Source organism: Chlamydotis macqueenii, chromosome 2, assembly GCF_036417535.1.
Source record: "Chlamydotis macqueenii isolate bChlMac1 chromosome 2, bChlMac1.mat, whole genome shotgun sequence".
Taxonomy (NCBI): Eukaryota; Metazoa; Chordata; class Aves; order Otidiformes; family Otididae; genus Chlamydotis; species Chlamydotis macqueenii.
Genome location: NC_141557.1, coordinates 134,813,049 through 134,826,235, shown reverse-complemented (window position 1 = coordinate 134,826,235; position 13,187 = coordinate 134,813,049). Strand labels below are relative to the sequence as shown.

The 13,187-nt window shown below is 37.2% G+C and overlaps 1 protein-coding gene across 4 annotated transcripts in view; it reads right to left on the bottom strand.

Annotated features, from left to right (window-relative positions):
* RALYL (RALY RNA binding protein like) overlaps nucleotides 1-13,187 on the bottom strand; it is a 405,974-nt gene that overhangs the window by 109,713 nt on the left and 283,074 nt on the right. The window contains exon 1 of one of the 4 annotated variants that reach the window (XM_086742446.1): nucleotides 5,384-5,482. The exons of the other annotated variants lie outside the window; for them this stretch is intronic. Coding sequence (XP_086598572.1) covers nucleotides 5,384-5,420 — 37 coding nt within the window. The 5' untranslated portion in view covers nucleotides 5,421-5,482. Of the gene's footprint in view, nucleotides 1-5,383; nucleotides 5,483-13,187 lie in introns of those variants that run through there. 4 annotated transcript variants of the gene reach the window in all.

Below are 13,187 nucleotides of genomic sequence, written 5' to 3'. Positions count from 1 at the left end.
GCAAAAAAAAAAAATAAATCTGCTTTAGAATTCTCTACAGACACTTGAAAAAGTGCATAAGAAAAAAATTCTACTTTATTTACCCTGCATGCTTCACTGAGGGACATGTGTCTTAAGTTTTACTGTTTAGTAACCTTGGAAAATGAATAATTTCAAACAAGTCAACCTTCTCAGGTCACAATGAATTCCCTTCAAAGCTATGAGAATAGTGCTTCTATCCCTGAAGCCCCTGACTTGTTGAGTAGCAATTATTATTTTTTTTTAATAAAAATGTTATTCATGTGATGTGAATATTCAATGACATTTGTACTCCTGCAGGTCATGAGTGTCTTCTTGCTCAGCCTTATTGCTGATACACTTAATTGCACTGAACTCTACTTCCTCAAAAGGTATGTAGCAGCAAGAATATCCTGGGGCTATTCTAGGATAGCTTTACATGAAGAAAGCTGTCTCGGTATCATGCTGAAGAGATATTCCCTTGTTGTCTGGGTCTCTGATGTTTTAAAGAAAGAGATTTCTTACATGTATCTGGGTCAGTAACTACACTTGTTTTCTCCAATGAGATTTGGTTTTCCAGTCACTTTAGCTCCTAGCACACAGTGTATTAAAGTCTGCTATTTTTCTTTAAGCAGCAACAGCCTAAATACTGGACACTCTTTATTGCTCTAGGAGGCAAAAAGAAGATGGAAGTAATCATGGGATGATCAAACTGGAATATAACAAGACTCAACAGATGCCAGCTCTATTTTTTAAGGCTGAAAGTGATGATGCTATCTGAAAAGATGGACAAAGAAGATGAGAACAGCAAATCCATGATGAAAAGACGACAAGTGGGACCTTATCAATAGCAGAAAATATAGCAGGCAATGCAATAAAACAAAGAATGCTGATAGGACAAAATACTCCTTCAAATTGGAGTTTCACAGAATTTCATAGAATTTATCATCAGATGTTTTCAGTATACATAAAATTATTTCTCTAGCAAGACAAAGATACACACATTAGGTGACTCCTGTGGACAGCATATCTCTACATACTGCACTCGTTTAAACCAAAAATATTACGACCTTCTGCGACAGCTGCATGCATTCTACACTGCAGCAGTGACCCGCATAACTTTTGAAAATAATTTATTTTACTTTAATTTTGTTATCACTTATTTAACACTTTAATAAATGCACACACTACTTTCTACATGCAGGGAAACCTAGGACTGAACAGACAAAATTGGGGACTGAGGGCAAAGAATCATAATCCATTTGACAATTACTAGCCAATGAGGAGAGAGAAATCATAGAATCAAAGAATGGTTTGGGTTGGAAAGGACCTTTAAAGTTCATCTAGTTCAACCCCTCTGCAATGAGCAGGGAATTGCCAGAATGAAAGGAAGTATGATGTCTCCCTTCTCATAAATATTTTTAAAAAGCCCTGAAATATAACTACTCATCTGTTGGTTTTAAAAAGAGCAGAATATTCAGAAGATCTGGCTGATACTTTAAAAAAAAAAACAACTGTTCATAGCATGTCAGCATAAAAAATAGCAATGACTATTTCAGCTAAGCAAACTGTAATATGCAATGGAAACAGAAATTTTTCCTTGAAGCTGATAGCCAAGCCATGGCAGAAGTCATTAATGTATTTGGAGCACAATTTCAAGGCCATTTAATGTTGATGGGATTCTTTACATTGTCGTGAACAGGTTTGGGATTGATGCCTTGGAATTAACCCCTTGGAAAGGGACAGGATCTGTAGCTGCACTTATGATAACCGCTGACTTTATCAATGGTTCCTAATATTCAAGAGTAACTGCTCTTTGCCTCAACTGCCATTGTGCTCTGATTGTTATTGCTAACATGCATTAAAAAAAATCCCATGAAGCACCAAAAACATGAAGCTGAAGAAAGCAAAGGAGAAGTCACATTTTTCTCCTTAATTTTTCCATCTTTGCCTTTCCGATTCCTCATTCAGCTGTGTAGCAGTGAAGTGCCACACCAGCCTCTACATTTCAGGCACTGTTCTACCATCTCCTCCTGGATGCTACTGCACACCATCCTCAACACACAACTGCCTGCCACACTGACCATTAGTGTCTCTTTCTCGTCTTGTATTTCTTCTGAGTCAAATTCACAGTGTTAGACTAAGTATCATTAAGAATCATATTTTCATTCTTCTCATACACAGCCCTCCATAATGTGATCCTGATTGAAGTTTTAAAGTTACACTAGCCATGATTAAATAATAATAATAAAAATAATAACAATAATGTAAATTTCTTAAAGTTGGCTTATAGTTAAGTCAAGTTTTTCCAATGCTATTGTCTTCAAGGGTAGTATCCTGCCTTGATTCCTGCAACACTGAAGTCTACAAGAAAGAATCCAGTGAAAAATGGATGCCTGCTACTTGCTTCATGAGAGGAAGCTTGGAGGCATGGCATCTCCAGGAGATGTGAATTACTGCCTCTCTGTGGAGAAGCCCCACATGTGCACTACCACAGGGCTTACCCTGACCATCCTCCTCAGCAGCTGCAACCCAAAGCAGGTCAGTCTAGGATTAAAACCTTTTATTTCAGAAAAGCTTTACCACACATGTTTATTAGATTTTCAGTGTTTGTGAGATTGCATTTGTTATGACGGTTTCTCCTCACTCAGTTATTAGGTCCATGCAAAGAAATGAGAATCAAACCTATCAGATAGATAACATCCTGAATTAAGGATAGAGCATCCTATAAATCTGAGTGTGCAGATGAAGGTATGCATGGAGACTATGTGTGTGCATGTAGGTAGGTACACACAAACACTCACAGAGAAATAGCTTTAATCTGAATTCTGTTTATTTGGTGATCCAATTTTCACAGTTTACTATGATATTTATTTTTAATTCTCATTAGTTACCACCATGTATGGAAAAAATAATTAACTACTTAATATGAATGCCACTTTGGCTAGAATCAAAACCAAAGGTACAAGGAAATTGAAAAATTAAGATCAGTTTTGAACTTAGAAGACTTATGTATGATGCTGCAACTGGAAAAATACATAGGGAACCTTTACCCCATTCATACAGATACGTAGACCCATTTTTTTTTGTATCTACTCCTCTAGCAACAGTTTTGTACCTGGGACAGAAATTGGAAATGGATATTCCTTGTATTTTATATTAGAAAAAGGTTGTCATGTCTCCTTGTTTTCTATCCTCCTCTCTAATCTGATATGCTTTTAAATTAAGTAAAAAATGCCTTTACACTCTTTTTTAAACAATAAAGAAAAAAATGGGTTAGGAAAGCAGTGCTTATAACTGTTCAGAGTATTATACCAAATCCAGAAGTAGAACCTCAATGAATAAGCCACAAAGCTCACTTTTGTTTTATGTTACATGTTTGAGTGTTTTATCGAGAGGTAGTGAGGAGATATAAAACTGAAGGTTTACCCTACATGTATTGGAAATTATATACTAAATATCCTTTTTATTGTTTATTAAGGGCCACCAAAAATGCTTTCAAGTTTGAAATAGAACGTGTGTTAAATGCAATGGACAGAAAACATAGTACTTTTCTACTGTTTAACACAGCTGCTACCATTATTATCCCTTGTATTTCAGAATAACAGCTGCTTAGATTAAGTCAGTCCTTCAAAAAGCCTTTGAGTGATATGAATAGGAGCAATATAAAAACTACTCAAATTGTTTTGTTTGTCTGTTAAGACTTTTGCAGTTGCTAATCAGCCAAGAGGTATTAATGAAGCATCCATAAGCATCCATGCATACAGGATTTGTATCTAATATAGCGGAGACAGTATAATTGAGATATTTTATTGATTGGGATCTTAAAACTAGAGACAGTTTTAAAACCACAAAAAATTTGCATCAGCCACCTTCATAATTAAAAATTTGATTTTAATTACACTTCATGCTTTTTTTTTTTTTTATCTTGGCAAATCACAGATTTTCCTTGAGGTCAGCAGTGGTGGCTGGGAAAGGGGAAGAAGGTAGTTTCTCTTCATAAAGCTTTCTTAAAAGGATCTCGTGCAGTTTTCATGAATGACTATATCCCCACAACAAAAAGCCTAACAACTCAGCTACCCAGTCACAAATTTTCTTATTGTACACCATAATCAGGCTTGAGAGAATGCAAGAATGCAGCTGGCTGTAGAAAGAGCTCCCAGTTTACATAATAACAGTGAGAGTAATTAGCATGTTAAAATGAACTAGATTAATTATAATCTGCCTGTACATAAATAATTTTCTTTCATTGCTGCTACAGGAGCAAAATTTATGATAATTCATTTTATTGAATGTGAAGCAGATGATTGATTTCTTTTGCAGAGATTTTAGCAGAGGTCTGTCCTGCAAACTTTCCACGTGCAGTACATTAATTTGTCTTGGGCAAGAAAAACTGGAAGAAATCTGTACAGATTAAGCTCTAAGGACCAGAAACTGAAGTCAATGATATAGCTGTACATATCCCTTCAACTCTGAACAGTAACGATGCTCCTGTCCAAATAAAATCCAAACTTATCTTCTTTTGAATTTATATTCCTCCTCTTCTGCTCTCTCCCTGAAAGCACACAGTCCTCACATGGTATTTTTCTTAGAGGAATGTCTTTTTTTTTTTTTCTCAGCCTCAGACATACTCTCCATTTATAACTTGGCCTCTTGCTAAATTTCCTTACAGTAACACATACTTCATGACGTGACCCACAGCACTTAATTACTGCTTGCCTCAGTCATCCTTCCATAATATTCTGGAGGAGACAATATTAGTAGTGAAATTCCCCCGCTGACGCCATAGCAATTTAAAAAGTCAAACAGGTGCCTGCCTGGAACCTCATGCATTTAGAAATCAGTGAATTTTCAGGGCCGGAGTGTCTTAAATACACAACAGACACATGGATGATTGCCTGCCTCCTAGTTTCTGTTCCTGTGGTTTAAGCATGCTAGTTAATTCTTCTCAAAGTTGTGGTGAAGGAAAAGAACAGAATTGCCCTTCAAGTTCTGGTATTGCTGGCTCCCTAAAGCAGACGACATAAAAAAGTCCACCAGGTGAAATCGTGTCAACCCTGCCAAGTCAAAGGCTACAGCTAGCCAGGCATTAAGCCCGGAATAAAGAACGCTGTTCTGAACTAAACTTATATTTGATCTCTATTTCTTTGTTGATATTATAAAGCAATCACTTCCTGAGGGTTTCCATAGTAACAAGGGAGTTAATTTTTTTTTTATTTTAAAGCTCTTTCATGCACTTAACATACAGATACAGTGGGATTGGCAGGGAATACTGTTCCTGCTTTCCTGGTATTTAACCAGAGCATTTAACAAGGTTTTCAATGAAACTGGAGATTTATTTTCTCTCCTCTGTAAGAATATTAAAAAAACTTTACAATTTACTTACATCTTTGGTTTCTGCGTTTGCTCTTGTACATGGTCATTCTGAAGAAATTCCACTTTCTAAGAAGTAATTGCCTTGAACACGGACAAAAGAGATGAGGTCGAGCTTCTGCTTTGCAGTGAGACAGTTGCTCACTGACAGAAGGTAACCAGCAATCTCTCAGAGAAAGGCAGGGTAATACCATTCTCCTAAAATCCAGGGGAGATGCTACTGGCTCTAACTATTTTCTCTGTTACACAGCTCAGAGATTAAATGTATTTATTTTCATGTTTTTTTTCAAATGTGTTTGGTACCAGCTAATAAAAATCAGAAAGCATATAGAACCATGTAATCAGACAAAATGGGGTAATGTGCTATTACATAGCCTAACATCAAGATTCCTCAAAAAAGCCCTGATAGAACCAAAATCACATAAATGACCTCATAAAGTACTGAAAACTAACTTTTCACTGAGAGATCTTAGAGGGTATTAAAATATTTTAGGCTACATCTTCAAGGAAAATTACTAGAAAAAAAAATCAACACATGTTGATTAATTAAATCCTGATTGCAAGTCTGAGCTCCTGAATAGATTATTCAGGAAATAACATATAAAATGCAATTATTTGTTTCCTCCTTATGTTTACTTCTGCATTACCTTTCAGTGATTTAATTTGGGGAAAGCTATTTAAGCAACATTCTGCTGATTACTCATTTTTGTAACTACTTCGTTGCTCGCTAGTCTGTTGAATCACGAGGTCATTGGAAAAAAAAAGTGTTGGCATTGTATGATCTTCCACATGCATGCATATCACCATTTCAAAGAATCCAGACATTTTCCTAAAAGGAGCAAGGGAAAGGGGGAGAAATTCTTGCCATGTTGGGGACATGAGACGTATGGTGACATTCAAGAAAGAAGATGCCAGTGGCAGTTATGGATCTAGAAAGAGATGGAAATTCCAGTTTATTCAGCAATAAATCTGCCTTCAATAAAATTGTGTGAAAGAATTTATTGTTTTAAGAATGTTTTAAGAAGTTCATGTTTTGAGGTTCCCTTCATGATTTGAGATTTTGTTCCTGGATACCACAAATACAGAGGTGTCAACAGATTAGAGACAGAGAGCGCAGTAATGAAAAAAGAATGGGTATAATGATTGAAATGTCTTGAAAACTAATAATAATAGTCTTATTGATGTTTAAAATGCACAGATTGACAACAGCTCTGTAAACTACTCAAAGAAATCTAAAGCTAATATAGTTGGTTTACATAAAGAAAATTAACAACTAGTGCCCATGGATCATTCATGTTTCAGAAAGTAAGAACAATCCTTTTCAAGGACAGGAACAGTTTGCAGCATCCATTATCTAAAAAAAACATTGACCTACAGTTATTTTCTTCACAAAAAAAAAAAAAGAAATTAAAGGAATGTTTATCTCAAACTGCCTATCCTAAAATTATACATTTTCCATCTTTTTTTTTTCCCTCTCAGATTTTTGTTTATATCTCCAGAATAACCATTTTAAGCTTTGTGCATAATTTAATTTTCTTTTCAGTTGTTCAGTATTCACATATCCTCACACTGGCATGCCTCTAGCTACTGAAATACAATCTTTACTTTATATTGTCTCTATTCATCTGCTTTTCCTCCCTCTGTGAAAACCTGACCACATATTTTTTCATTTGCTTTGGATTTTTATCAGCATAGCTCAGGATAAAGTGTGGACTGAAGGAAGTGAAAGCAATGGATGCATTTTTTATATTTATTTAGTATTTCAACTACAGTTGTCTCAAAATGTCACAGTTGAAATAATGCCTTCTCTACTGTGGAGGTCAGTAGAAAGGTGGGAAATTGCAAAGCACATCAACAGTGACAGGAAGGAAAAAATATGATGAAATCATTGCTAAACATAGCGGCAGACAAAATGTCTGTAGTGTATAGAAAGACTGTGCATGCCATATACTCAAACAGCATTGCACTGTTTATATCCATTGAAGTAAGTATTTTTGCAGTAATTTATATGCATGGAGGATAATACCTCAGTTTTCCTGCTTTATTTTTTTTTCTGTGAGTCAATCTTCAGCAGAATCAGGTCTGTGATCTGACTCAGACTACAGGGATCTGTGGTCGCCCTTTAGATCTGCTGCTTCGTGTGTCAATCTTTGTTCCCTTTTCTTGCTCTTTTCCCACTTCTACCTGAAGGCTCTCATTCATATTATGCAGTTAAAATTTTCCTTCTTTAATTGATTTGGTAAAATATCATCAGTCTTTTTCCTCAGCCCACATGAGGTCTTAACTATGGAACTCATTCCTTTTTCTTATCATTAATGGCTATTTTTTTATTTGTTAATTTTTGTCATATGTTTGACCTAGACATATATTATTAGCTTTCTATATTATATTACGTTGTATTATAGCACATACAACAACATGGATATTTTTCCAATGTTCTTCTGTGCATTATTCTATTACAACAATGTAAATGTATGCAAATATCTTGGTGATAGTATAATATAAACCCAAAAACTAAATGGAAATTTCACGAGACAGGAATTAAGTTATTTTAAATCAATGATCCCTGAAAATATAGTCTTTATTGCTTTTACTTTGTGTTAATTGCAACTCTGACTACTTCAGTACAGTGAAATGCATTTTCTAAAAGTAATGTAAATACACTCTGTTTGGTGAATCATTCTAGGTGTGTTCATAAAAAAATATTGCAAAAAAACCCCAAAACTTGAATGTGCTGGCTAGCTTTGAGTGGGCACTGCAGCCTCCTGTTTCTCTATGTTACTGTCCACTGTTAAGGGAATTTAAAATTCGCTTTCACACTTACAGCTTTTAAAAAAGTCTGAATCTTGCATATGGCTGGTTAAATACAACAAGCTAAGTGAGGTGGGAAGAAATGAATGGAACATCTCAGCAACAGAAGTCACATTAAGCTTATTACTTTTCTACAAAGACCCATCTTCTTAAGTGATTACACAAGTTTAAAATATTCTTTAAAAAATCTGTTGAAATGGATTTTATCAGTTCATCATTTCTAGTGGTAAAAGAATTAATAATGTCCACATCTGCACATCCCATATCACATCTTGCCTTTCTCTCCTCCCCAACCTACAGGTCCCAGTAAGGACTCTTCCTTTGACTTCTGCAATAAATGTCTCAAACTGTTTCCTAAGCAGAACAAAATAAAAAAAATACAGTTATTTTACAAATATAACTGCTAACTTGAATGTCACATATTGCTCATCAATAAACACTTAGTCTGGGCTGTATCCTCAATTTTATTTTTAATGAGTTGATCTTAGATAAAAAAAGGAAGGTGGGGGAGGCTTAAAGTATGTTCTGTCTCTCAGTGTTTAATGCACTGCACCCAAAGAGTCTTCTTAGATAATATCCTTCTGAGGCTTCCGCTATGGTTATTTTTACAGTGTAAACTAAGAAAAATTTACATCTATGAATACAATTTTTTTTTCTTGAAATAAATGATATAAGTAAGGATCAACATTTATCCTCTTCCAAGTAATAAACACTCCTTAACAGAATTATTGATGCATTACAATTATGCACTTGACATGTGTGCACCTTTTGCTAGTAAAAATTTGGACAATCATCTGGCAATAATGCTTTGTAACACGGATAAATAAAACTCACTTTACTGAGAAATGTCATTTAGCTGTTAAGGCAGGTTTATGATAGCATATTCCTTTTATGACATTGTCATAGTTCAGCCCCGATCGGGACCAGACTACGCAGTCTCTCTCCCACTCCCCCCACCCTCTGAGAGAATAGGGGGAGATGACATAAGAAAAACAGCTCGAGGTTTGAGATAAGGACAGGGAGAAATCCTTAAAGTTACCGTCACGGGCAAAACAGACTCAACTTGGGAAAAACTATTCCTTTATTTCTAAAACTAGCAGGAGAATGAGACAGAGAACAAGATACCTCACCCCACCCCTCCCTCTTCCCAGGCTTAACATTATCTCTACTACCTTCCCCCCCCGAGAAGCACAGTGGGGAAGAGGGAATGGGGGTCGCAGTGAGTTCATCATGCGTTGTTTTAAGCCACTACTTTGTCGTCGGGGGAAGAACTCTTTGCATTCCTCCTCTGCTCCATTGTGGGGTCCCTCCCATGGGCCACAGTCCTTCGTGAAACTGCTCCAGTGTGGGTCATCTCTTCCACGGGGTGCAGTCCCTCCAGAATGGCTGCCCCAGAGGGCCCTCCATGGGCCACAGCCTCCTTCAGGCCTCCACTTGCCCTGGCGTGGGGTTCTCCATGGGCTGCAGGTGGATCTCTGCCCCTCCGTGGACCTCCATGGGCTGCAGGGGGACAACCTGCTCCACCATGGTCGTCACCACGGGCTGCAGGGGAGTCTTGGCCAGGAGCCGCATTACTCCTCCCCCTCCTTCTTCACTGACCTTGGCATCTGCAGCTGTTCCTCACAAAAAAAAATCTTCAAAACAGGCTGGCAGACGCCTCTCAGGATCCTTTTTACATCTCATTCACATCTCATCTCCTCTCCACTTTTTGCAGCCAGGCCGGGCCAAGTTGGGCCCAGTCGGCTGCCCGGTGGGAGGCCTGAGGGTGAGGCCTGCAAGGCCCACAAGACTCGCACCTCCCCCTCTCTGCCCCCGCTCAGCTGCTTCACATCTTCTCTACTTTTTTTTTTTTCTGTTTTCCCCTTCTTAAATAAGTTTTTGCAGAGGTGTTATCACGGAACATTCTGTTACCAATTGGCTCGGCCTTGGCCAGCAGCGGGTCCGCCCTAGGCCCGTCCAAGTCCACTAAACAAAGGGGAGCAACTTCTAGCAGTTTCCTACAAAAGCTACCACCTTAGGCCCCCCTCACTTAACAAAACCAGAACAGACGTAATGAGCACAGAGCTTAAAATTTTGGCCAAACCATACCCCTAAGTAACAGCACTATAGTACTAGATATGCTGCAGCAAGCAGAACAAGAAAGAGAAAATTTGTACTTCTCATGTTTACAACTGTAAGTTAGAGTTTCATAAATGCTTTGCAAGAGACAACAAAGCTGGCTAGCAGTTTTGAAGTAGACAAAAAAAAAAGACGGATGAGAGGGTCAAAGAAGGATAATTTTATTAAAAAGGTTACCTCTAGATTAAAGGACTCAATTCAGCTGCCTAAACTTTGATGTGTAGCAGTATTTTGATGCTTTATGGCATCTGAGACATCCGTACCATGCCAGAAAATATGGCACAGGACCTGTATGAAACCTACAACCTTCTGGAGCACTCTGCTGAAGCGAAATCCATCTTAAATGGCTCTAGGCAATCATTTAGGCAATGGAACCCAGCCAAAAGAGTTTATATTTTGCCCTCTCTCTGATAACTGTAATTGTTATCTGTCTTTTTTATACTTAGGGGCATTGTTTCAAAGTGATCCCAACCTGAACTCTTAGACCTTGCCCCTGTGTGAGTGGATGGATATGTGTGGAGGAGAACCTCTACAGATATTCACCAAAATCCAGGTGGGGAAGAAGAAAAAATTCTGCCTGTCACACGTCTGTGATAGATTGCAGTAGAAATTATATGGAAAGAGATAATTATAAGATATATAACTGAGAATTTTTAAATACCCTCAAAGAGGCCGCTATTTGTTAGTACACAATCCACAGCTGATTGTGTGAATTAAAAAAATGTGTGGTTAAAAGAGAAATAATGTAGCATAATACTTTCAAATCAACAGTACTTCCTTTTACGAAAGCCAGAAAGACTGTTAAAATGGTTTATCAGTCTTCCTTCACTTCAGTCAGGTTTTACTCTGCCGAAGTGTTCATATCCAGAAGAATTTGTACTTTGCAAGATTTCTTGAAAACCTCAAGTGTACGTCAAAAGCTGCACCAGAATGAAATTTGTTATATTCACAGAATTCCCATCATCTACTAATTAGAAAAAAAATCAGAAGAAATTTTTTTTTTTTCTGGAGATTTTTGATTTTTAGAACACTATTTGGCTCTTTCGTGTCTCTATTATCTTCTACATTTCGGCTGACCTGTTTTATTTTTCTTCAGCACTGTCAGACAGTAATGACACTTCACTACGAAAGATTCTTTTTTAGACAGCAGGAGAAAGCCCCCAAGGTACTGATCCTACTTTCACCATAGGCAATTTTATTTTTTTCAATGAAGCTTCTTTACTAGAATATTATTTGTCTCATTGTTATACTAGTATTTATCTTCAATCTTCAAGCAATTCACTGTCAAGCCTTCCTCATTAGACTAAGCTCTTTTTTTTTTTTATTAGATGTCACTATTAAAATTTAGCAATATGATCACAGAAGTATGAAACAAAGATTGCCACCTTCTTTCTCAGGTAGAAGCCCATACTGGCTCTTTCTTCTGTTCCTTGCCCTGTTCATGGTACATTACATTCTAATGCTCCTCCAACAGGAACATTAGAAAAGCATTTGGATATTTTTCTACAACTAACAATTTCCAGCTTTTACAGTGTTGTTTCCTACATATGTAAGGTTAGAATCAACATCTACGTGTCTGAAAGTAAAATCTTTACCTCTTAGTAAAGACAGGAATTTCAAAGAATCACAAAAGATTAGGAAAAAAAGCCCCAACTCATTAGAGGTACTTCGTAACAGTTCTTAAATACGTGAAAGGCTGAAAGTCACGCACACACACACATACACAAAATGGAAGCATTAGTGAATAAGCCATTTTCTGTGCCTCTGGAGGTTAGAACAGTCCTGGACATAGACAGTAGCAACAGAGATTTAAATTAGTTGTTCGGAAACTGACTTTATTATTGGTAAGGGTAGCTTTGTATTGTCTAGGGACTGCTAAAAACTGTATTACTGGAGGATTTTAGAATAGATTAGATATCTCAGAGGACCCTACCTAGGAGATGGATAAGATGAAATCTTGTAGTTTCTTCCAAGTCTTACTTATGATCACATATGTTCAGATACAATAGAAATCATCACAAGGTCCAGCACTAGCCAAGATTCAGCCTATGCTTGTTCTTCAGCCTACCTAATATTGATGGAGCATGCTAGGGGAACACTAGCATGACATGCAGAGAATTTACACTAACCAGTGTGAAGAATCTAATGTTCAGTGCCTACTTTTAGGGAATTCTGTCAGACCAACTTTTGCTCTTGACACTGGAGTGGCTTCTCCAGCTGGAAGTGAATGAAATCACCTGTGGCTAAACCTTGCTTTGAACCTTTCCAACTACAGATACTGGTCTGCTAACTCAGGCACCTATGGATACACATTATTAATACCCTTCAGAATTGCACTATGTTCTCCATGACATCTGGGTAACTGCCACAAGATTCAGAGGAGCTACAATACATGGATATGCTGGAAGCCTGAACCTTCCACTTTGCAATTCAGAATGATAGTTTTACATGAACAGCCGCTCCGCAACTTTCTCTTCAGTCCCAAAGACTGACAGGGGCTCTGGAGAGGTTTGATACTTCCCAGTTACAATTCCATCCTCATTATTCACACTGTCTTATTATAACCCTTGTGTGAAACTTGGCCAATTCTATTCTGTTCCCAGTTCCAAAACGAATAATGCAGTTATGAATGCCTGATAGTACTTCCTTTTTCAGAAGTACTGTGCACATTATGTACAAGTCCCTTTAGACTGGTAGCAATAACATAAAGCTTTCTGTTCCTCTATCTGAGGAACATTTAGCTATTATTTTAAACCAGATATAATAAGATATTCCTCTCTGAAATGTCTGAAAAATCAGTTAAACTTCAGAATCAGAAATAGATATTCTGTATGATAGATTCTACAGTAGAAAAACACATTTTCCCTTTTGCTTCGGCAAATGGAAAA